We start from the raw sequence: 21,248 nt of genomic DNA on the forward strand, positions 1-21,248 counted from the left end.
AGCTCCCCCTCTTTCACTGTCCCAGTGTCTTCAGACTTAAATTAAATTCAGCATAGACTCTGAAGGCCAGCCTCACCGCTCAGCCAGCTGAGGCAGGGACTTCTGCAATCCCGCCTCCAGAAAAGCAGCAGAGATGTGTCTCTTGGGAGCTGCCTGGATCCAGGAAGACCAGGTAACCAGCCTGCCGAGCCCTTGTTCTGTCTTCGACTTAGCCCTGCCTGAAGGGAGCCTTGGATGATAAAGCCATATCCTACCCTGCTAGGTTCTTTCACCCCTGGAAGAAGAGTTTGTGAGCTCCCTGGTTACCCACCCAAGCTTCCTGCCTATGTGGCAGCTGGCAGGCAAATGGAAGGGTTTGTGCTGAGTCCTGATGGACTGCACACATCCCCAGTATGAAGTGAGTCACACTCAAGTGAAGAAATAGCGTGACAGAGACAAAGCTGGCAGTAGGGGCACTGTGTTAGCTCTGGGTCCTCCAGCAGGGCTCCCTCGAGAAGTCTCTTGCACACCAACACAAGAGCGGGTTTGGGATCTGTGCAAACAGCGTGAAAGAAGACCAAGTGGCCCCAGAGATTCTGACCGTCTGGACACGAGCCAGCCCTTCCAACCAAGTACATCACTTGCCTAGCAAAGGACTCCACCTCTCATCAGGCTCAGGGCCATCGTATCAGTTCTGTCCTTGGCAGGCCTTCCTGGAGACATCCAAGGAGATCTGAGAAAGTTGTTATCTTTGGAGCTATGGCAGTCGCAACACCCTGCATGCAGCGCCCTGAAAGATGCCAAATGCTGATGCAAGGGATGGTTTGTGTACCAGCCTCGCGCTTTCGTCCTGTTGCCAAGTGAGCTGCACAAAAGAACAAAAACACAGCCCAGCCAAAGTGCCACTTTTGGATCAAGCAAGGAAACCCTGTGACTAACCACAAGTGCCCTTGGACATGTGCAACACTTGACCCATCGTAGGAGTTCTCATTGGTGTGGTAGAGCCCCACGTGGGCAGTTCACTGCATTGGAAAGCGGGCCTTCAGGAAAATGATGTCATCATAACCCCCATTAAAACAAGTCTTCCAGTGGCCACCTGGCTCATCAACCAAGAGCTTCCACCAGCGGTGCTTAGAAACTCTTGAGAGTGACTCAGGGCAGTGCTGGCACGTCCTCAGAATGATGCAAAATCCTTAGGCCCAAGTTCAGTTCCATCCCATGCATTGTTTGACTGAAGGGTTAATGTCAGCTTGGCCCTGCCCTTGGACGAGCAGTCAGACCTCAGTGTTTCTGTTTTTGGGTGAGGACTGAGCCCATATGGGATGATGACATAGCTCTCCCTCCTGGATAATCTGTCTCAGTCCCACACTCTCCCTCCAGGCCTCATCTCTAGGACATGGTGTCCTTATGGCAGGAGTGTGACATGTGGGGGTCCCTTCCTGGACATTCCAACGAGTTGGCCCCCATCACTTAGGACTCCTAGGACTGGAAGACCTGGTTCTGAAGACTGGACCTCATTCTTCTCATGTTTTGCTAATTTACTTTAACTTTGCTTATGGAGCTTGAGAGATTCCGTGGCTGCCTGGGACTTAACTGTACCCACTTCCTATCCTCCACCAGGGGTCAAGTTCAAGGACAGAAAGGGAACAGAAGCCAGAGAAGGCCATGCTGCCTGTTCTGAGTTGCATCCCTCCCTCCCATGACTCAGAGCCCTCTGCCTGGTTCCACAATACCCCGGCCATCACTAACAGAAAAAGCCACCCCATCTGATTCTTCATAGTCCTTGAGGAACTGGGTAAGGCCACCTTGTCTCTCCCTCTGCCCCCAGGTGAGATTACTCTTAAAAGATTCAAAAGGGGACCAGTGTTGTGGTATAGTGAATGAAGCCACCACCTACAGTGCCAGCATCCTATATGGGCTCCAGTTCATGTCCTAGCTGTTCCACTTCTGACCCGGCTCTCTGCTAATGTGCCTAGGAAAAGCAGCGGAAGATGGCCCAAGTGTTGGGCTCCTGCCACCCAAGTTGAAGAACTGGATGAAGCTCCTGGCTCCTGGCTTCAGCCTGGCCCAGCTCTAGGTATTGTGACTATCTGGGGAGTGAACCAGCAGATAAAAGATCTCTCTCTCCCTTTCTCTTGTAAGTCTTCCAAATAAATAAAGTTTTAAAAAAAATTTAAGAAGATCCAGGTGAATCTTCTGATGGGCAGGGTTTGTATTCAGGTACCCACATACAGAGGAAGACCCACCCAGCAGGAGCCCTCCTGTCTCACACAGCATCTCCAAGTCCAGGGACCAGTGTTCTGAGCTTGACTGACATTAAGCTCATTTTCCAGTTCTCATCATTTTCTCACTCTGCCTTCCCTCCCCACCAAGGGCCCACATGCCTTCCAGAGTGACAGCCTAGGAAGGGAGTCACAGCCCACCTGGTTTCTGGGACTGAGAACCCAGAAGACACATCTGTCTCTGAGCAATGCCATGCCTTCCCCGGGTGGTGCCAGGGATGCCAGCCAGCTTCTCTGGGCCAGCTACCCCAACACTGGGTGTTGTTTATGCACCAGAGACTGCGGAGGGGAGACAGGACAAGCCCTTCAGCAAACCTTCCACCCGCCTACTTAAAGGGGCATTGTCCTATGTCTGCAGTCCCCAAACCGTGGTCTTCAGAAACTGTTCTGATCAGATATACCCCTTCTAAGGCATGTGGTGTATAAACAAAAACAAAACAAAACAAAAACCTATTTCATTTAAGGTTAAGGTTTTCCTAAGGCATTTGTGCATGGACCTGTCACAGTACCTTGCAACAATAGTTGTTGACTGTTAACATAGTAAAATTCTCTTGATGGGCAAGTTAACAGGCACAGTGACCTCCAACCCCTTAAGCCCCTCCTCCTCAGATCTACTGCCAATCCAGTATCTATTTGCAGCATCCAATATGGTAGCCACTGGCCACACATAGTTGTTTAAATCCCAATTAACTAAATAAAATTAAAACTCAGTTCCTCCATTGCACTGGCCATATTTCCAGTGCCCAGCTGTGACATGTGACTGGTGGCAGTGCATACTGTACGCATCAGTGCAGAAGAACTCTGCCATTACTCTAGAAATCAGACGGCAAGGAAGACGCAGCCCAGGAGCCCTTAGGGGCTGGTGTCTGTGCCTATCATCTGAAGATGTGTTCATCAACTGTGTACTTTTTGTAGTAACAGAAAGTTACTGTGTGTTCAGCAGGACACCAGATCGATGACATTCCTCAGAAGTCAAAACATAACACTCCCTAGGCCTAGGAGCCCAGACCTGACTCCCAGCTATGGCTGTGAAGGCAGCACCAACTGACCACGCCGACTGAGCACATCCCAGCGGTACCGCTGTCCCCGGCTCCTGCTACATTCCGGGTGAACAAATTCAGAGTCTCAGAATGGATGTGTTGTATGAGTTTACCCTAGAATCAGGCTCAGGCAGGAGGCCAATAATGAGTCCATCTGAATGTTTCCATAAAAAGTAAAATCATCTACAATTTCTCCCTTTAAAAAAAAAAGTCACACCCCCGGTAAACAATTAACTTTTTATAAAAAGAAAAATGTACATATTTACACACATGTCCATATGTAGTCACACATGACTTAGTGGTTAGATGGCATTTCCAATTTGAAAAGTCACATCGAGGCACTCACACTTCCCTCCCGGGGCCCAAGAGGGTGCTGGGCGCCGGGCAAGGCACTGTATAAATAAATGCAAAGGCCAAGAGCTTGGAGGAAACGTTAGTGTCCACCACCGAGCAGAAACAAGGCAAGGGCCACAGAGAAAGTGCCGTGTTTTTTCCCAAGCCCCTCAGCCGGAGCAGGGAGCAGGGCTGAGGGAGCACCACCCCACGGGTCCCCATCTCTCCTTCACATTTCACTGGCTTTGGAACAGTCCCCGGGCTCAGCTGGGAAGGGGGCGGTTCTTTGGGAAGAGAATTCACTTAGTGCAATCATCGTCTCTTAGTGCAGAGCCAGCCCTGGGATTGGTGCTGTTCTGAGGTCACTAGTCTATTCCCCTCAGGGCCAGCTCAGTGACAGCAAGACCCTCTCCAGACAGCTGGATTCAGAGAGAAAAGCAAGAGGCTGACTCCTGTCCAAGCCTCCCACCCGACACACCAATCTCAGACGGCATCTTCCCAGGTGGCAGGGTGAGTTTTCCTCTGAAAGACCAGCCCAGCCTGCCAGGCACCTGAGAAGCCACTGACCCAAGGGGGGAGGCCCCATCCTCACTTGGCAGTGGAGGTCACACTTTTCTATGTCAAGGGGCCTACAGAAGTCCAGCCTCTCTGCACCACAGCCACCATGATGACATGTCCTGCTCATCTAGGGGAGTAAGAAGAGGCCAGGGCCCAGCTACGGTGCACAAGGAATGGCCTGGATAGAAGGCAGCCTGACTTGGGGCAGCAGGCTGTCCAACCAGCTGCTGTCCATGTTCTTGAGATCTGTGAAGACGCGGTGTAGGCTCAGACCAATGTCCCCTAGAAGGTGTGAACAATGTTGTGTTAGAAGGGATGTAAGGTGTGTGCCCTCCCCTGCCCCCAAGCCTTCCACTTATCTCCCCCATCACCCAATTCTCCTTTCTCTAAGAAGTCAGAAAAGATGTGAGCACGTCTCACCTCCAGGGCTGTCAACTTCTGGCTCCTCCTTGCAGCTGAAATCTCCGTAGACAGCAGTGGCCTGGGCCCCGGGCTCATTGAGCAGGTACCCCTTCCCATCCACATGTGTCGGCTGCCACTCTGGCTGCTCCAAGAGCTGGGGACAGAGGAGCAAGGAGCCGTCAGCTGCCTTCCGGTGCAGCTCACCCTATAACCCTATCCTTGATGAGCCAACGCTTTCCAGCCAGGAACACACCCTTGACCATTTCCAGGTTGTCATATGGGTGCAGACATACAGAGCAGTCAGGACAAGGGCAGGAGGCAGAAATGCACGCTGGCCCCGGGGCCTCAGTTCACTTCCCCCCTTCTCCCATGTCCACCCTCTCAATGCTGTAAGGAAACACCAGCTGGGAGTGTTGCGTAAAGTAAAGGTTAGCATAACAAGTCAAGAAAAATGACTAGCAAAACCAGAGATAAGGAACTAGGCCCATGTGTCAATTTTCTGTGCTGATGGAGTAGGGCCAGGGTACGACTCCTATAAAAAGTTTCTTAGGTGTACTTTTAAAACTGAAACAGTAAAACAAACAAACTAAATCAATTTGCTTGAAAAAAAATAAGAAAAAAAAGTCAGCCATCATATTACAGATCCCAGCAGCTGATTATTGAAACCTGATGTGCATTTCCCAAACTCGCAGGGCTGGGGCAAGTTGGGGCGGAGGACGTGGGCCAGGCACCCGACATGATGCTGGCTGACTCAGAGCCATCTGAGGCCCCAGGCCTGCTTCCCACCTGTCCTCACTGCCTATGTCTTTCCCCACCAGCCAAGGAGGGCCGTGGTCCCCAACCATGCCCACAAGACACTCGTGGGACTGTGTAAGCAGCCAAGTGACACACCGCCAGTGTGGAAGCTCTCCCTGGTTTCTCGCCTCACTGAGCAGCAGCTACCTAAAAGAGCACCCAGCTAGCAAGGGTCTTTACCTTCATGATGTCCTCCGGTAATTTCCCTTCCTCATCCTCATCTGTCGCAGCTGTGGATGGGGAAGAGCAGAGGAATGAGCTGGAGTCCCCTCAGTTCCAGCCCCACCAGCTCCTGCTGCGCCTTCAGACACGCGCACACACGCACACACACACATAGTCTCTCTCTCTCCTTCTCTCTCTCTCTCCCTGGCTCCCCAGTGGACATCTGCCTGCCCTGGAGATTCCAGAACAGGACATGGCCTGGTGACTCAGCCTCCCAAACTCTGAGACCACACCTCTTCCCACCCCCTCACTTCCTTCCTCACTCTCAGACACTGGGCTGCAGAAGAGCCAGGACAATCAGCTATGTTAGACCAAAAAGTAGCCCTGGGTCCAGGCCCCCGCTCCTGCTCTCACCAGCCCACCACTGGCCTGCAGTCTGCTCTGACCGGCCTTCCTTATGCCAGAACAGCTCGCCTCATCCCCACAGGGGCTGGCAGTGGGCACCTCAGTCAGCTCGGAGCCAGTAGGGTTTTGGGCATCCTTTCTCCCCTGGACCTGCAAGCCAGGCCCCTGTACCACTAACCTTCAGAGGCGGAGGGCATGGGAGACACCTGGAAGCTGTACAGGTCACTGGTGCTGTCCGGCACGATGTCCCCCCAGGAGGGGAGAGTGCTATGTGGTGACAGTGCTGGGGGACAGCAGAAGCCACAGGTCAAGACTATGCTTTCTCCCCATCCCACAGCCAGCTCTGACAGGCCACCCACCACCAGCACAAGGATAGGAGCCATCCCCCAACCTGGGGGCACCCTGCCAGGCCCGGCCCACCTCACCTGGAGTGAGGGCCTGTTCCACTTCCGAGTCCTGCCCAATGTAGCCTTGGGCAGTGTAGCCACTGTGGTCATCAGGCAGGGTGGAGCTGCTGAGTCCATCAGAGAAGGTGTCTGGGCTGGAATCCCCACAGGACTGCTGAGGGAGAAAGCAGCTGAGGCCCAGGCAGCACCTCTTGCACGGCTCACCAGGACCCACAAGTGACCAAAGGCCCAGCTGCTTAGCAACACACTCACCTTCCTCTTGGCCTTGCCCTTAGCATCTCGGGTGGACTTGGACTTTCTCTCTGTGGGGCAAACAGGCTGTCAGCCTTGGCAGAGTGTGCTGGCCTCAGCTGAACTGCTTCCTTCCTCCCTCCCCCCCTCCCCAAGGATGGAGCCCTTGGGTACCTTTCCTCTGGTTCCTGGTGAGGGGCGGGAGCATCCGGTACACCCGCACGGCCGAGCTGCCCTTGTTCCTGCTCTGGTCCTTCACCTCCTCGATGTCTGGCAGGGAGTTCATGGCACAGCGGAAGTTGGCCTTCCACGTCTTGGGATCTGGCTCCTTTTCCCCAGCTTTGTATCGGCCTAGAGAGCAAGAGAGTGAACAGGATCGTCAGGGCCACAGGTGGGAAGCCTCAGCTGCCCCTGCCCGGGAGGAGGAAATACCCATGAGCTGTCATGTAACCAGAGACTCACGCTGGTCACACCAGCAGGGATTCCTGGGTGTCACCATCTGCAGCCCCTAGGCCCTGAGAATTCTTAATGCCCAGCCTGGCATCTGGGCATCAGATCCATCCAGGAGGTCCATGCCAAAGGCTCTGCCAGGAGCACTGGCCCATATCCCTGAAAGCATGTTCTCTGTGTCCCAGACCATGCCCAGTCCGCCTCCCAGGCTATCAGGGGCCGGAGGCTAGAGACTGGGATTCTCTGATGTTTCTAAACGTGGGCGAGGACACAGAGTGGGCACCAAAGGGCAGTTACTAGGAGGTGGGCTGGCTGTGTTGAGATGGGGCAAGAGTGGCTGACCACATGGACCTGCGTCCAAGGACCTCGGGCAGCACCAAGAGAAAGGCAGTTCTGAGTGTCCTTTGCTACCCTGGCTCCCATCTTTTCATAGCTCCTTTTTGATGGGGAGGACTTAAGTGTAGACACAAACTCCCTGAAGCCAGACTCTCATAAGGTTTGGGCTTTGCAAAGCCCTCTGAGAATTTACTGCAGTGACGGACCCTCTCCTCCAGGAGCCCAGGTGTGCCCCCTGCTCCCGACCCCAGGAGTTCTGCACAGCATCACAGGAACCCCAGAGAACAGCCTGTGTTGTCGTCAGGGCCTGCCTTTGTCTCTTCACCTGTGTGAATGGCCCAGCTCCGGAACAGACAGGCGTCCTTGTTGATGTCCCAGCCGTGCTTGGCGGCGTGCTTCCACGGGATCTGGAAGATCATCTCCTCCTGGGCAACACACAAACAAGGCTGTGTCAGCGCAGAGCCCACGGGCTTGGGCCAGAGTCTGCCCAGCTTCCCAGGCCTGAGAAAATCCTCACTTCCTCTTTTCCCCCTGACATCTGGCTCGGGTGGACCCATGTTCGACTAGGCCTCTTGGGAAGATCTCCAGGTTCTCACGAGCTGAGCACCACCATGGGGAGCTCCTCCTGCCTGGGGCAGATGTGCTACAGCCCCACAGAGCACCCTCCCCGCAGTCCTGGGTCTGAAGCTCCAGGCTAAGAACCTCTTCCATCCACACCCCAAGGGAGCCCTGAGCCAGACTTGGGAGCCGTCTACCTGTGTGACCCTGGGCACTGTCACTGCACCGCTCTGCTGCTCACAAGAAGACCAAGGTCTTCACTGTTGTGACTACTGAAGGTGAACACTGGGTTTTGAGACTGTTCAGATTTTGGCTTTATCACTTTTTGTGTGATCTTGTTAGCTGCTTCTCAGTGCCTCAGCTTCCCTACCTGAAAACGACACCAATGGGATCTGACATGACAGCACGTAAGATACACTGAGCACATGTCAGGCACACAGCTGTGACTGTGAAGACAGTGCTATTATTGCTGTGAGACTCCTGGGTCAACTCTGCCCCAAGTGCACCCTCTATAGGCTTCTGGGGCCAGAGCAATCGGTGCGTGATTAATTCTTGGGTCCTCGGCTGAGCCAGCTGCCTTCCTGCCCAGCGAGGCCCAGTTCTCTGCTCCTGTGTGGCTATGGGCCGTGGTTCTTTGTCCAGATCCCCATCAGGGGAGTCAGAGCTGGAATTCTGCAGATGCTAGGGGAGTCCTGCTGCTGGAAGCTGTCAGTGCCTGCAGTCCCACCCAGGAAGGGAGGAAGGCAAGACAGGGCGAGTGGGGCCCAATGGGGCTTTGCGAGCTCCCTGCATGTGGGACCCACTGGGAAACAAATCTGCCCACCCCCCTTATCACTTCCCTTTTTAAGCCGTATCTGCAGCTCTGGTCTCCTGAAGAACATGGGTTAACACAGTGGCAGGGAAAAGCCCCACGAGTAGCACTCACTTTATTAATCCAGATCAGCCCGGGGATCTGGTTGGAATTAATCTGCATCTCTAGCCAGGGTCTCATGCGCATCCGAGTGATGGGCATGTTGCCTGTGAAGAGAAGACAGAAAGCCCCTGCTTGGAGTCTGTTGAGCAGTCCCTGGGCACTGCCCTGCCCCACCCCAGGTCACTTCATTACCCTCCCCTGCCCACGCTTGAGGTCACTACCCTCCCCTGCCCTCAGCCAGGCACCAGGTACTACAGTTGGGGGGGTGGGGGGGCGGCCTGCGGTGGAATAAAACTGCTCTCCAAATCGCCCCTCCCAGCCAGTCTCCAGAGGAGACTGGCAAGCAAGTTGATGGCTTCAGGATTTATGTGCAGGAAAAGTGACAAAGGCCACAGATAATCTCAATGTCCTAAGTTTCCTTTCAAAAATCCAAATCCTTTGGGAAGGGAAGGGCTGCTTTTGCTGGATGCCAAAAAGAAATTCCCTGGACGTGGGCTGTGCACGCCAGCTGTGCACCTTCCCTAACGGGCAAGCAGTCGCCCTGGGGCCCGGACACACACACTGTGGCCCCGAAGGCCACAGTGCCCACCACGCTGAGGTCGGGACGCTAACCCCTTCGGCCTGCTCTCCCCTCCTGCAGGAAAGTGGCCCAAGGAGCACCTGTGGCTCCTCCTCCAGCAGCCTCCCTAGGTCACGACGCCCTGGGGCCGTCCGGGACAGCCGGTCAGCCTCTGGCATCAGCTCGGGGAGCCCAAAATCTGGGGCCTGAGCGCGCAGCTGGGGCCGCAGGAAGCAGGCGGTCACTTGCGTCCCCGCGCGGCGCGTGGATGCGCGCGGCAGGCGGACCGGGCCACCCAGAGGCCCCGGCGGCCCCGCGCACTCGGATCTGCGAAAGCGGCCGCTGGGCGGTCCACGCCGCGGCCCGCCCTCCCGCCCGCCCGCGCCTCGGGCGCCCTCCCGCGCCCGCGTCTCTCGGGGCCGGGGTACTGGTTCGGGCCGCGTTTCCTGGTGCCCCGCGCCCCGACTGCTGCGCTCACGCCGTCCCCCGCCGCGAAGGCGCTCTCACCTCTGCAGCAGGAGCCGTCGGCTGTGCGGACTCTTGGGGCGTGAGGACGCGCGCAGCGTAGAGAAGGCGGAGGATGCCTGGGTCTCGGGGCCGCTGGGCACTGCCGGCCTCTCTCGGCCCGGCTCGGGCGCACGTCTTACCCCGACGAAGGAGTGATGCGCTCTGCCCCAGCAGCGGCGCCGCAGAGAAATCTAAACACTTAGCGGGATTCCCCCAGCCCAGGCCCGGCCCCGCCCTCCGGGGCCGCGCGGGCGCCCATTGGCCGGCGCCGCCTCATCATTTCGGGGAAATCAGGCTGTTGTAGAGCTAGCGGCGAAGGGGAAGTACAGGGCGGCTGCTCCTCCCCACCCCTCCGGCCGGGCGCCGCCGCCCCGCGGCCACCGCGGCCCGCCCCTCGCCTCCCACCCCGCCCCCGCCTGGAGACTGGAGAGCCTGGCTACGCGGGAGAGCCAGACGCCCCCCGACACACTGCTCCCGAGACCACTGACCCCCGCCAGCACCTCCCCGGCCTGCGGGCACCAGACGAGGTGCGCCTCTTTGGGTGACACCAATACCTGGCGCAGGGGAGGGACTCACCCGGGCAACTGCCGACCTCTGCTGAGGGTTCAACGAGACTGGATCCCCGAAAACCACCTGGCCCCTCAAGCTCGCTAACGGGAGTTTCGGCCCTCACTGCCTGGGTAGAGGGGTAACGCAGGATCCCCACCTGCCCCGGAGAGGTTAAGGAGGTGGGAAGCCCACCTTTCCTGTGGAGCAGAAGGGGCTGCAGGGCGAGAGCCCCCAGGCTGGCCGCTACTGGCACAGCCAAGACAGGACTTGGGCCAGATTCCTCGACGACAGCCTCCAGGAGCCGCGCGTAGCTGGTGTGCTGTTGGGGGGCGGGGGGTGGTGTCGCGCCGCAGCAGGTGCTGCCTGGCTGTCAAGGTCTCTGCCCCGGGGGTCTAACCGTGACCAATGACGCCCCTCCCCTTTTCAAGCTGCACGCGAGAGGAGAAGGGATTCAGAGAGGCCAGGGCTGGCTGGGACGCCTCTGAGCTTCCCCCTGGGTCTTGCACGGGAGCCCCTTGTAGGTGTGGTTTCTGGGTGCGCCTGGCATGGCCCAGGGAGATTCAGGGCAGCATAGAGCTGGGCAGGGTGATCTGAGGGCTCGTGGGCCCTGATGCGGGCCTCTTGGTAAAGGCAGTAACTTGGCGCTGGCACTTGTGGCTAAACCTTGTCCCGCACCCCACCTTGTGCTCCCAGAGGCTGGGCCCGGCCTTTATTTTCCATCCAGAACTCTGGCCCAGCAGGCACCTTCCGCCACCTGCCTGAAGCTGCTGACTCAGAGGTAAATCGCTCTTCCAGGTCTGTCACTGCTCTCACCCCAGCTCTCCTGGTGAGGCAGCAGCTGTTGACCATGATGCTGGTTAAAAATAGACAAGTTGGTGGTGCATTCCCCCTGTCAGTTACTCTTCTGCCTCCCTCCTACTGAGGCCAGGGATGGGCTAATCCAGATCTGTACCCCAGAACTGGCCCAGCCTGGTTCCTAGCAGGCCAGTGGGAACGGTCAGTAGCTATGGAAACAAAGGGGCAGGAGGCAGGAACCTAGCAGGTGGAAGGCACTGAGGCCCTGGATAGGGAGAGGGGAGTTTGGGGTTCCCTAAGTGACAAGTGGGAGTGAGAAGCTGTCACAGGGACCAAGATCTGAGCAAGAAGAGGAGAAAACAAGTGGCTCCTGACTCATGAAGTTCGTGTCCTATTGCTGGGAACCTGACAAACACTGAAAAATTCAGAATGAGATTATGGAGAGGAAGTTCGCATCTCTGGTGGCCTATGGAATTGACAGCAGCAGTCCTGGGAGGACAGCAGGAGGTTGTACTAAATACTTAAAATAAAAACTTGATTTTAGTTCACAGTCACCCGTATCTACACATGTATACACGGTGAGCAACTTTCCACATAGTGAAATACATGCCTGCAATGTCATTTGTAATGGGTACATATTATTCTATTAGAACAATAAATAAAAATTTACCCAATTAATCCCCTATTGTAGGGCATTTAGGTTATTTCCAATTTTTCATAATACAAATGACACTGTTAGCTGAATCTCTGTGCACATCAATAATTTTTGGCTTAGGAGAAATTCCCCAGTGTTAGGATGAAACTGTCCTTGACGTCTTGAAAGTGCTCTTTGGCATTTTTTTTCTATTAGCCTTAGAGATTCCTATTTTCTTTTGAAGTCTGTAAGAATCTGCTTATCATGTTGTGGGGTGGTATATCCCAGGTCAGTGAAATAAAGCTAAACCCTGTCCAGGCTCCCTAGGTTTTTATTTGATGAATCCCATTTCAAAACGCACCACACCTTCCCTGTGATGCTGAGCAAACACGCAGCCTGTCTGGGCTCTCCTGAGTAACTCAGGGCCTGGCCTCTTTGCTCTCCGACTGCAGGCATTAATCCAGCCATCTCCTCATGGCACGCGTCCTCCAAAACCAAGCTCTGATGGCCTACTAGGTATTTTCCTACAACCCCATTCACACAGAGTCTCTCTGTCTCAGATGAGAGCACACACACACACACACACACACAGCTCTCCACCTGGCTGTCCAGCCCCCTGCAGCTTTCTCTTTTCTAATTCTGTCTCCCTGCCTTTGCATCCTCCACCTTCCCGGTGCCTCGCCTGATGCGGAGCTCTGCCTTCCCTGCCTCACATTCCAGGAACACAGTGGTGCCGCGTGCGGCAGCCTCCCCACCCCGCCCCCCGTCGGGCCCAGGGCGCCTCTGCACTGGAATCATCTCCCTGACTCTGATGTTCTCCCTAACATTCAGGTCCACCCAGGCGGCTTCTGAGCGCTCCTACACACACACACACACACACACACACACACCACGCACTCCCACGCAAATCCCACTCAGCCTTCTGTTCCCTACTCTTGACAGTAACCAGAGGGGCATGGAGAGAGAACCCAGGTTTAAGTGTGAAAGCTTGAGTTTTTGCTGTGCTGTTGTCTCCTGCTGGGTAATCTTAGGTACGTCACTGTCCGACACTGGGCTTCCTTTTCTCATCTGTAAAACAGATCATCTCCGTGCCTCTCTCCTAACTGTTGTGCGGACTGTGCAACAACATCATAGGTGGTCATTGTCTTGTGCTGAGCTCCTGTCCTAGCGTGACCAAAATGGAGTCACTCACTAAATAGCACATAAACTGAAACTTTAAGGAAGTAGATGCTGGAATAGATGAGGATTCCACCTGAGTTAGCATAATAAGGAAGTCCCCTCTGCTTCAAGGCTTACAAAACTAACTTGAAGTATTCTGATGTTGACCAATCAGGGTGTTTTTTTTTTTTTTTTTTTTTTTTTTTTTGCCATATTATATCATTTCCTTTTCCCCACTTTACAAAACCCACTTTTTTGCTACTGCCAGAAGCAGCTCTCCCTGGTGTTTTGTAGAATGGAGGCTGCTCGATTCATGTATCACAGATTAAAGCCAATTCAACCTACAGCTGTGTGTGTGCCTCTGTCCTTTCACAAGCTGAAATGGGGTAGACCACCCAACCCTTTCCCAACGGCCAGCACCCGCCAAGGCCTTTGCCAGCGTTTCTGCTCCCTGAGCTCACCTTGGGTCTCGCCGTGGCCTCCGCCCTGTCTTCCTGGCACACATAGTAACCCTCACTTCTTTCTCTCCGTCTCCTTCCTCCTCTGCCCTATGCCCACACGCACCTCCACATTGTAGGGCCTACAGCCAACGCCTGGAGTCTGCGGGGTGTGCTCGGGATAGCCGGCTGTTTCCCTCCCTGCACACCCTAGCCTTCCACTTTCCCACGCAGTCCCCTCTTCCCTTCTCACCTTCTGGGGGACGAAGTCTGTGTTTTCTGTAAGAGCCCTAAGCAGGTTCAGCCCCAGCAGCAGCACGCCCCACACTCTGGGGTCAGCTCTCACCCCCAGGATGCCTCCTGCTCACTCCTTCACTCAGCAAGGGCGAACTTACCAGGCAGCATCTTGCTTTAGGCCCTGGGGTTTTCTGGGCTGGCCAAATGGGCTGATTGGCTGGCAAGGCCTGTTGTGAGGTGACAAAGCCATGAGGATGCTGGGGGCAAGATCCCCCTACACACACATCCTGTGGGAGCCTCTCCCTTAATGGAGCAAATCCTGTTCCCAGCCCCGTCTGTAGGCTCTCAGAGCACTGCACCCCTAGAAGGGCTCTAGGTAGTCCCCAAAGCCAAGAAACCTGGCTCCCAACCCATCACCTGTGCACACAGACATGCAGATGCACACACACCAACATGCACACATACCACCAGGCACGCACACACACAGAGACCACAGGAAGGTGACACTGCAGTCTAAGCTCTCCCAGTCCGAGCTGCTGGCACTTAGGAGACGCTCAGGAAATCCTTGTTGATTGTCGGGAATTTGATGCTCACTCATTCTCAGACTATTCTCTCTGTCATAGATGCTTGTGGCCAAGTCCTCTGCTGACAGAGGTGCCTATGGAGTGGGAAATGTTCTTAGAAATCAGAGTGGAGGGGGGGGGGCATGGGAGACCTGGAAGAAGATTCTGGCTCCTGGCTTCAGCCTGGGGAGTGAACTGGATGGAAGATCTCTCTCTCCCTCTCTAACTCTGTCAAATAAAAAAAATCTTGAAAAAAATCGGCATGCCGGCGCTGTGGCTCAATAGGCTAATCCTCCACCTGCGGAACCAGCACTCGGGGTTCTAGTCCCGGCTGAGGCGCTGGTTCTGTCCCAGTTGCTCCTCTTCCAGGCCAGCTCTCTGCTGTGGCCAGGGAGTGCAGTGGAGGATGGCCCAAGTGCTTGGGCCCTGCACCTGCATGGGAGACCAGGAGAAGCACCTGGCCCCTGGCTTCGGATCCGTGCAGCACCAGCTGTAGTGGCCATCTGGGGAGTAAACCAACAGAAGGAAGACCTTTCTCTCTGTCTCTCTCTCTCACTGTCTAACTCTGCCTGTGCAAAAAAAAAAAAAAAAAAAAAAAAAAAAAAATCGGTGGGGGTGGGGATGGGTCGTTTAGTCTAGTGGTTGACAATCACCTCCTAAGTTGCTGATTTGTGTTTGGCTCTGGCTGTGGGCTGCCTCTCGCTGCCCATGCAGGCCTGATGAGGCAGTGGTGATGACTCAAGTGGTTGGGTACCTGCCATTCAAGTGGGACACTGGGTTGAGTTCCAGCTCCTGTTCCGGCCTGGCGTAGCCTTGGCGATTGTGGGTCTTTGGTAAGAGAACCAGCTTCTGAGAACCGTCATTCTATCTCTGCATCTCAAATCAGTTTTTAAAACAGAAAAAAAAAGTTTAACGTAAAATTTGTAAAACATATTTCATAAAAGAAAGCTGGGGTGCCGGGTGCAGAAAGCCTAGCACTAGGTCTGATTGGGAGATCTGCTACCCAGAAAGGCACACGGCCCTGGGAGCGGACAGCTCGGCCGGCCACCATCTTTCCGTGTTCACAGCAAACCTGGGGGGAAGTAGGCAGCCCTAAGCCTCGGTGTGCCCAAGACACATCCGGTATACAAGATCCCTAAAAGCTTCAAGCTCCAGGCCTCACCCTCCTGCCTGCGAGGCGCCTACTGGAGGAAGGAGGCTTTGTGAAAATGCGCCCAGCGCGCAGGAGTCGCACCAAGGTTGCGGGTCACCTCCAGCTGGGCCCTGGAGGTGGGCGGGGGCAGGAGAGCTGCCCCTCCCCGCTGCACGCGTCCGCCTCCACGGGGCGTGACGCGGCACAACCAATGCCGTGTGCACGCGGGCCTCGGCCGGCTGGGAGGCGCGCGGGGTCGCGCGGCGGCGCCGTGGCCGCCGCTCCGGAACTCCCCGCGGAGGGCGGGGTGACCTCGTGGTCTGCGCCAGTACCCGGGCGGGGTTTCATTTCTTATAAACACGGCATTGGGAGGAAAGCGGCCTCCGCGGCCCATCCGCCCCCTGGGGCCCCGAGGCCGGGGGAGGCGCCTGCCAGGGCCCCCGCGGCTGCGGCCCGGAGCCCCCGCAGGAGAGCCTGCGCCATGGGGCCTGCGGCGATCCTCACCCCCACCCTTTGTGAGGCGGCCCCCGCTCGCGCTCGTCGTGGCCAGAGCCGGCCGTGGAGGAAGCACAGGCCTTTGGGGTACACTGCCACTTTCCAGCTCGGCCTCCGGCTGGGGGGGGGGAGGGGGCAGCCGAGGTGAGCGGCCCGCTCCGGGCTGGCTGGCTTCCCGGAAAGGGCGGGCAGGGGGAACCGCCAGGTCCCCCAGTCGCGCCGCCCAGGTGGCCGCCAGGGACGGTCCCCACCCTGCCCGTCCCGAGCTGGGCTGGCTGCCGCGCCCGGACCAGGTGGCGCACCTGCCAGCGGCCAGGGCACTTCCTCCTGCGTCCCCGCCCAGCTCCGCGGTAGCGGGTTGTGTGACCTCGGGCAACTTGCTAAACTTCTCTGGGTCCCTTCGGGACCCCCGCGGGACGGGAAGTAGAGACGCGCGGCGGTGCCGGGTTGTTTGCCAACGCCGGGCGCTTTCCTCCCCAAATCCCCACTTCGTCGGTTTGGCAAACATTAGGCACGCGGGGGGGACGCCCCCGCACCCAGGTGCTGTCGCCAGAGCGTCCAGCCGTCGGCAGCGTCCGCGGGTGCGAGCACCTGGTGGGCGCCCACCTCCGCCCCGGCCCCGCCACTCAGCTGGGGTCAGTCCCCGCGCCCTGGGCCCGCGCTGAGGGGCGGGGCGCGGGGTTTCGGTTTCTTGCAAACGCCGAGGCCGCAGGGAAATCGAGGAGTTTCCGGGAACCGCGCCGGGAGCGCTGAGGTCTGCGCAGCGATGGGCGTGCGTCCAGGGCCAGCGGCCAGTGGCCGGCTGGAAGTTCCAGCGCGAGCCGGGGAACACCAGCTCCAGAAAAGCCCCCGCGTTGAAGGCACCTGTCCCGGGCCCTCTCCGCAATGGTGGCCGCCGGGCGTTTGGGGGTGTATGCGGGGACACGGGGTTGGGAGCCCACAGATCGGGCGTGAGTACTGCCCGCTGGCGCGACCCGCGCCTCTCACGAGACCGTCTCCTTGGGTACTTTGTCACTTACGGATTGGAGTAGTTACCCCCTCCAGACAACTTGGGAGCGCCCCCGCCCGCCTGATGGGGTCCCCTGAGCCTAGAACAGGGGCCGCCGGAGGAGGGGCTTTTGAGCTTAGTCTGACTCAGTGACCGATGGGCCCTGGGTCACAGGCTTCTGTGGGGGCCTTATGGCCTTCTGACCTGCTGCACGGGACCCCTGTGGCCAGGGGCCCTGCAAATGCCCCTGGGAGACCCCCTTGTGGGAGAGGCCCCAGGCCATTTGGGGGCTTCCCCTGTGGCTCCCTGAGAACCACTGCTCACATGGGGGTGTTGGACAGCAAGCAGGCTGTGGTCATCACAGAGGAATGTTGGCCCAAGGGTCTGCCTCTTCCTTCCCTCCCAGGGCTTGGAGCTCCCGAGGCCAGCTGGGGTGATGGTGGGTTGGCCTTGAATGGGAGCCCAGGGAGACTGGGAGTTGGTGATGGGGGGACAGAGTCCACTACCCTGCCTGACCCTGTGAGCCCACGGCAGTACTTGAGGTCAAGGCGGGCAGTGGTAAATTCTAGCCTCAGACGTCCCACGGGTGTGGCCCTGGACCATTGCTCTTGCAAGAGACATAAATCAAGTGCAGCACAGCCCCTCAGTTCTGGGGACTGGGGGGCACAGGGGGCAGACTCCCGGTGAGCCGGTGCGGGACAGGCACACAGACCCGCCAGCATCCCTTGTCCAGAGCACCAGCGACTTCCCGCAGCCCAGGCCCAGGATCAGGGCCAGGGAAACTCCAAAAGCTGCAAGAGTGGAGCTGGTGCTTTGGGCACAGCCCCTGGTGACCCTGGTGACTCAGCCTGGGAATCCCGACTCCAGGGCATAGGGCTCAGGACAATGAAGGGGTGCCCTTGGGGGACCAGCAACATCGGCTGCACATAGGTAATTGTCTCTTCCTTCTCTCTTGGCCCAAGGCTGGACCTGCTGATGTTGGTTTTCTGCCCAATCCGAATACTGCCTTTGAGTTCCAGAGCCAAAGCCGGATCCCAGCCCATTCCCATCCATTTTACCTGAGAGAGGCCCTGGTCCTCACAGTGTCAGTGCTGGGCTCCAGCTGAGGTCACTTCGCAGAAACAGCTGATGTAACCCCAGGTAGAAAGTTCTAGCAGGAGTGTCCTTTTTTGTGGCTTGGACTGAACCAGTGTTGAGTTCTAGGCGCATTCAGTGGAAGAAAGCAGGGCCAGAGACAGGAGCATCGCAAGGAGGCCTGGCGGGTGCTTGGGCCTGGTCACTGCTGTAGTCTGAGGAGCCAGCCGTGGCTGGGTGCGGAGCAAGCACCTTGAATCAGTGTGGCACGAATGGGGAGGTGGGTGGATAGATGGATGGTGGCAAGAATTTACCAGTGCCCACCTTGACCCCAGGTACTGCTGACAGACTTAGCTATATGGATGCCCCCAGAGGCAGAAAGGCAGGACGTGGCTTCCCTGAGCAGCACTGGGGTTGTTTCTACCTGGTTCTGGGTCTCCGCGGGAACCTCTCCCTTCCCTACTGCCCTGTTCACGAGTGTGGCCGCCTGAAGTCCTGCAGAGAGACTGGACTCCCAGTGGGAACACAAGAGGGGAAGGAGAAAGGTGGGTTCTCTCCTCCTCTCCCAGAAAGGCGGTCCCCAGGGGACTCCATTTAAGTAGGACATTGGCCTGCTGTGGCAGCTTCCAGCCCTGTCTCTGGCTGAGGAACTCCTACTGACCTAGTGGCAGGGTGGGCGATGGGGCAGCAGAGCCACTGGGCCGTGGAACACTGCTCAGCCCTGGGCCTGTGTGGACCCTGCAGGCGCACTGAGAAATCCGCACCGTGAGCCTGCTGTGAGCTCTCCAAGGGCAGTGGTTGCTGCAAGCCGCCTCGCGACACCCAGCACGCTGCTGCAGGCAGGAGGCCCTCGCTAAGTGCGCTGGGGTTTCTGAGTGGCAGCTGTGTGTCATCCCTGGAGTATGAGGCAAAGGGACAGCTGAAGGTGTGGGGACACGAGCGAGCTCAGCCGGTGTTCACCGATGGCTGCTCTAAGGAGGTGACAGTGCAGCACATCAAAGTTTAGTAGGCCAAGGGGAGGGAGGACATCTGAGGATGCCGGAGCGCTGGAGGCTCAGCGTGCAGGGCAGATCGTGCTCTGGACACGGGCTGGGGTGACCAGCCCAGGAGTCGGGGCTGGACTGGCCAGGGGTGGTCTCAGTTCCCAAACCCCGAGTGCTGCAGCCAGGAGTCGGGATTTGGGTCTGCTTAGGGCCGCTCTGATGGTTCCTGTCCTAGATTCAAGGCCCAGCCCAAGGTCTGTCTTCAGATGTTTGTGGGACCATGTCGTGGGGCAGGCCCTGCGAGGGAGGGACCCTGGGGACCTGGCCTTTGCTTTACAAGACTTGCTGTGGCAGCCACAGCGGATGGGACGTGGGGCGCACTGAGGCAGGAGTAGGGTGAGGCAGGCCGCCTCCCGGGGCCGCACACTGAAGGAGGCTGTCACTCTCAGCGGCCAGCCCTGTATCGGCGGCTGCCCCCAGGTACCTCCCCTGCTGCACACTGCAGGCAGGACATGGACAGGATGCTGTCCAGGTGAGCCAGGGGGTCGGGGCTGTGGGAGTGGGCATGCAGAGAGGTGGGCTTGCAGAATCAGAGGACAGACCCTGGGGACGGCCGGGACGTGGAATGGGCTTGAGAAGGACCTCCCGCAGGCCACTCTGGGAGAAGGGCAGGGAGAGCCCCCATGCTGCCCAGGTGGTGTACACACCCCACAGCCAGGGCCAAGACAAGACCCGGGGGGGCCTTGGCTTCTGCTCCAGATTGGTGAGTCTGGGGAGCCAAGGACATTGAGCTAAAGAGAGCAGAGTGGGAGGTATAAAGGTCACAGCCTGCCCCAGGAATGCCCAGGTCACTGATGACCACAGCTATAACTGAGAAAATACCCAAGACTGCCCGGCTTTGCCCTTTGGACCCTGGGAGTGTGGGCACGATAGGGTAGGGTGGATCAGGCTGCCCCGTTGCTGGGTGGGGCGAGCCTGTCATGTCAGCCCATCGTCTGTTCGTTTGTTGTCCAGCAAGTTGAGAGTGGACAGTCTCTGTTCCCAGAGGATTAGCAGTTTGTTGCCCCCCATCCCCCACCCCCTACGTGCCCTGGAGCTGACTCAATGGCAGCAGCACCCCCTGCTGGTCAGCATGCAGAACCACTCCCTGCCCCTCCTCTTCTTGGCAGGAAAGGGTGGGGGCAGGAACTGAGGATGGACTTTGCTAAGGCAGGTGAGTAGGTGCCACCTGGTAAACAGAGCGCCTGCTTCCTCATCAGTGGGCTTCGTGCAGATGCCAGAGGGGCCGGGATGGGATTTTCTGAGGTGATGGCTGAGGTAGGGAACCCCTGAGCACTGCTGCCCTCTCCTGGCATTGCCATGGCCAGGAGGGCCCGTGTCCTGTGCTGAGCCCTCACCTCCTCAGATGCCCCTGAACAGGCCTCCAGGGCCCACAGAGTTTGGCCTGAGACCGGGCCAAGGGCTAGCCCTGTGAAGGCACCGTGTCCCAAGTGCGCCCCACCTGGCGGGTTCTGTGAGAAGCTACCTGGCCGAGCCCACCCCCGCAGAGCTCCCAGCCAGCACCAGTGCCTCAAGGCACGAGGGCGGCCTCGGTGTGCTGGGTGAGGTGCCCAGGGGACCGAGAGGCCCCGTGTGTGCCACCTCAACCCCCCACGTACACTCACCGCTCACGCTCACACAGCCGGGAGCCAGAACGTCCTGACAGATGTGGCCACGAGCAGGGCAGGCCCTGGATAGCCACTTTGCAGAAAAGCTTCCGCTAGAGCAGAGAGGGTGGCACTCCCCTGCTGAACCCTTCCTGCAAGAAGCCGTGCTTCTGGAAGTTTGTTCAGAGCTGGGTTCGAGTGAAGGGCAAGGACTCGCCTGGCCCCTGGGAGCACAGGCAAGGGTCTGGATTGTAGGCTGAGACCGTGGACACTTTTCTTTAGGACTTGGAGAGGGCCGGGCACCCAGGATAGCAGCGCCTTCCCAGGCCCCCCGCTGTGGGCTCCCCAGCCTGCCTCGCCAGGGCAGTGTCAGCCCCTGGCTGACCACTCAGCGACTCAGGGACGGGGGAGGTCTTAGGGAGAGTGCACGAAGAGAAGAAATGGGCCCTGCCCAATTGCCCTCCCACCGGGGTGCCGTGCCCCCCAGGCTGAGGGGAGGCAGGAGCGGGGGTGCGGGGCAGCAAGCCGAAACCTTGCTGCGGCCGTGGCATGGGAAAGCCAGCTTGCAGACACCAGGAAGTGCAGGGGCAGAGTAAACAGCTTCTGAGGCCAAAAAGCGTCCAGTTTCCTCTAACAGGCA

The 21,248-nt window shown here is 57.8% G+C and overlaps 1 protein-coding gene and 1 long non-coding RNA gene across 11 annotated transcripts in view; one reads left to right on the top strand and one right to left on the bottom strand.

Moving 5' to 3' along the window:
• LOC103347986 (uncharacterized) overlaps nucleotides 1-21,248 on the top strand; it is a 113,268-nt gene that overhangs the window by 73,063 nt on the left and 18,957 nt on the right. Inside the window, exons 5-6 of one of the 6 annotated variants that reach the window (XR_011389722.1) lie at nucleotides 1,600-1,774; nucleotides 1,956-2,151. The exons of 1 other annotated variant lie outside the window; for it this stretch is intronic. This is a non-coding gene — a long non-coding RNA (uncharacterized lncRNA). Of the gene's footprint in view, nucleotides 1-25; nucleotides 173-262; nucleotides 396-482; nucleotides 622-1,599; nucleotides 1,775-1,955; nucleotides 2,152-7,598; nucleotides 7,724-21,248 lie in introns of those variants that run through there. 4 more of the 6 variants (XR_011389724.1, XR_007918955.2, XR_007918954.2 and 1 more) reach the window with 4 other exon arrangements.
• IRF1 (interferon regulatory factor 1) lies at nucleotides 3,527-10,237 on the bottom strand. 5 transcript variants are annotated; one of them, XM_008254882.4, is made up of 10 exons: nucleotides 9,918-10,237; nucleotides 8,864-8,955; nucleotides 7,706-7,805; nucleotides 6,769-6,945; nucleotides 6,616-6,665; nucleotides 6,382-6,514; nucleotides 6,135-6,239; nucleotides 5,570-5,619; nucleotides 4,613-4,748; nucleotides 3,527-4,474 (listed from the first exon to the last, which is right to left on the bottom strand). In XM_008254882.4, the coding sequence occupies exons 2-10, from the start codon at nucleotides 8,948-8,950 to the stop codon at nucleotides 4,350-4,352; spliced, it is 963 nt and encodes a 320-aa protein (XP_008253104.1). In that variant the 5' UTR covers nucleotides 8,951-8,955; nucleotides 9,918-10,237; the 3' UTR covers nucleotides 3,527-4,349.

Source organism: Oryctolagus cuniculus, chromosome 6 (genome assembly GCF_964237555.1).
Source record: "Oryctolagus cuniculus chromosome 6, mOryCun1.1, whole genome shotgun sequence".
In the NCBI taxonomy this organism is placed as follows: Eukaryota; Metazoa; Chordata; class Mammalia; order Lagomorpha; family Leporidae; genus Oryctolagus; species Oryctolagus cuniculus.

Bases quoted from the DNA above. Each gene is read 5' to 3' on its own strand.
- IRF1 (XM_008254880.4), bottom strand. From the start codon at position 8,950: ATGCCCATCACTCGGATGCGCATGAGACCCTGGCTAGAGATGCAGATT. The intron at 6,518-6,615 runs GTGAGTGTGTTG...TTTCTCCCTCAG, and splicing joins AGGGCAAGGCCAAGAGGAAG to CAGTCCTGTGGGGATTCCAG. The intron at 4,749-5,569 runs GTAAAGACCCTT...CTCTGTCCCCAG, and splicing joins TACCGGAGGACATCATGAAG to CTCTTGGAGCAGCCAGAGTG.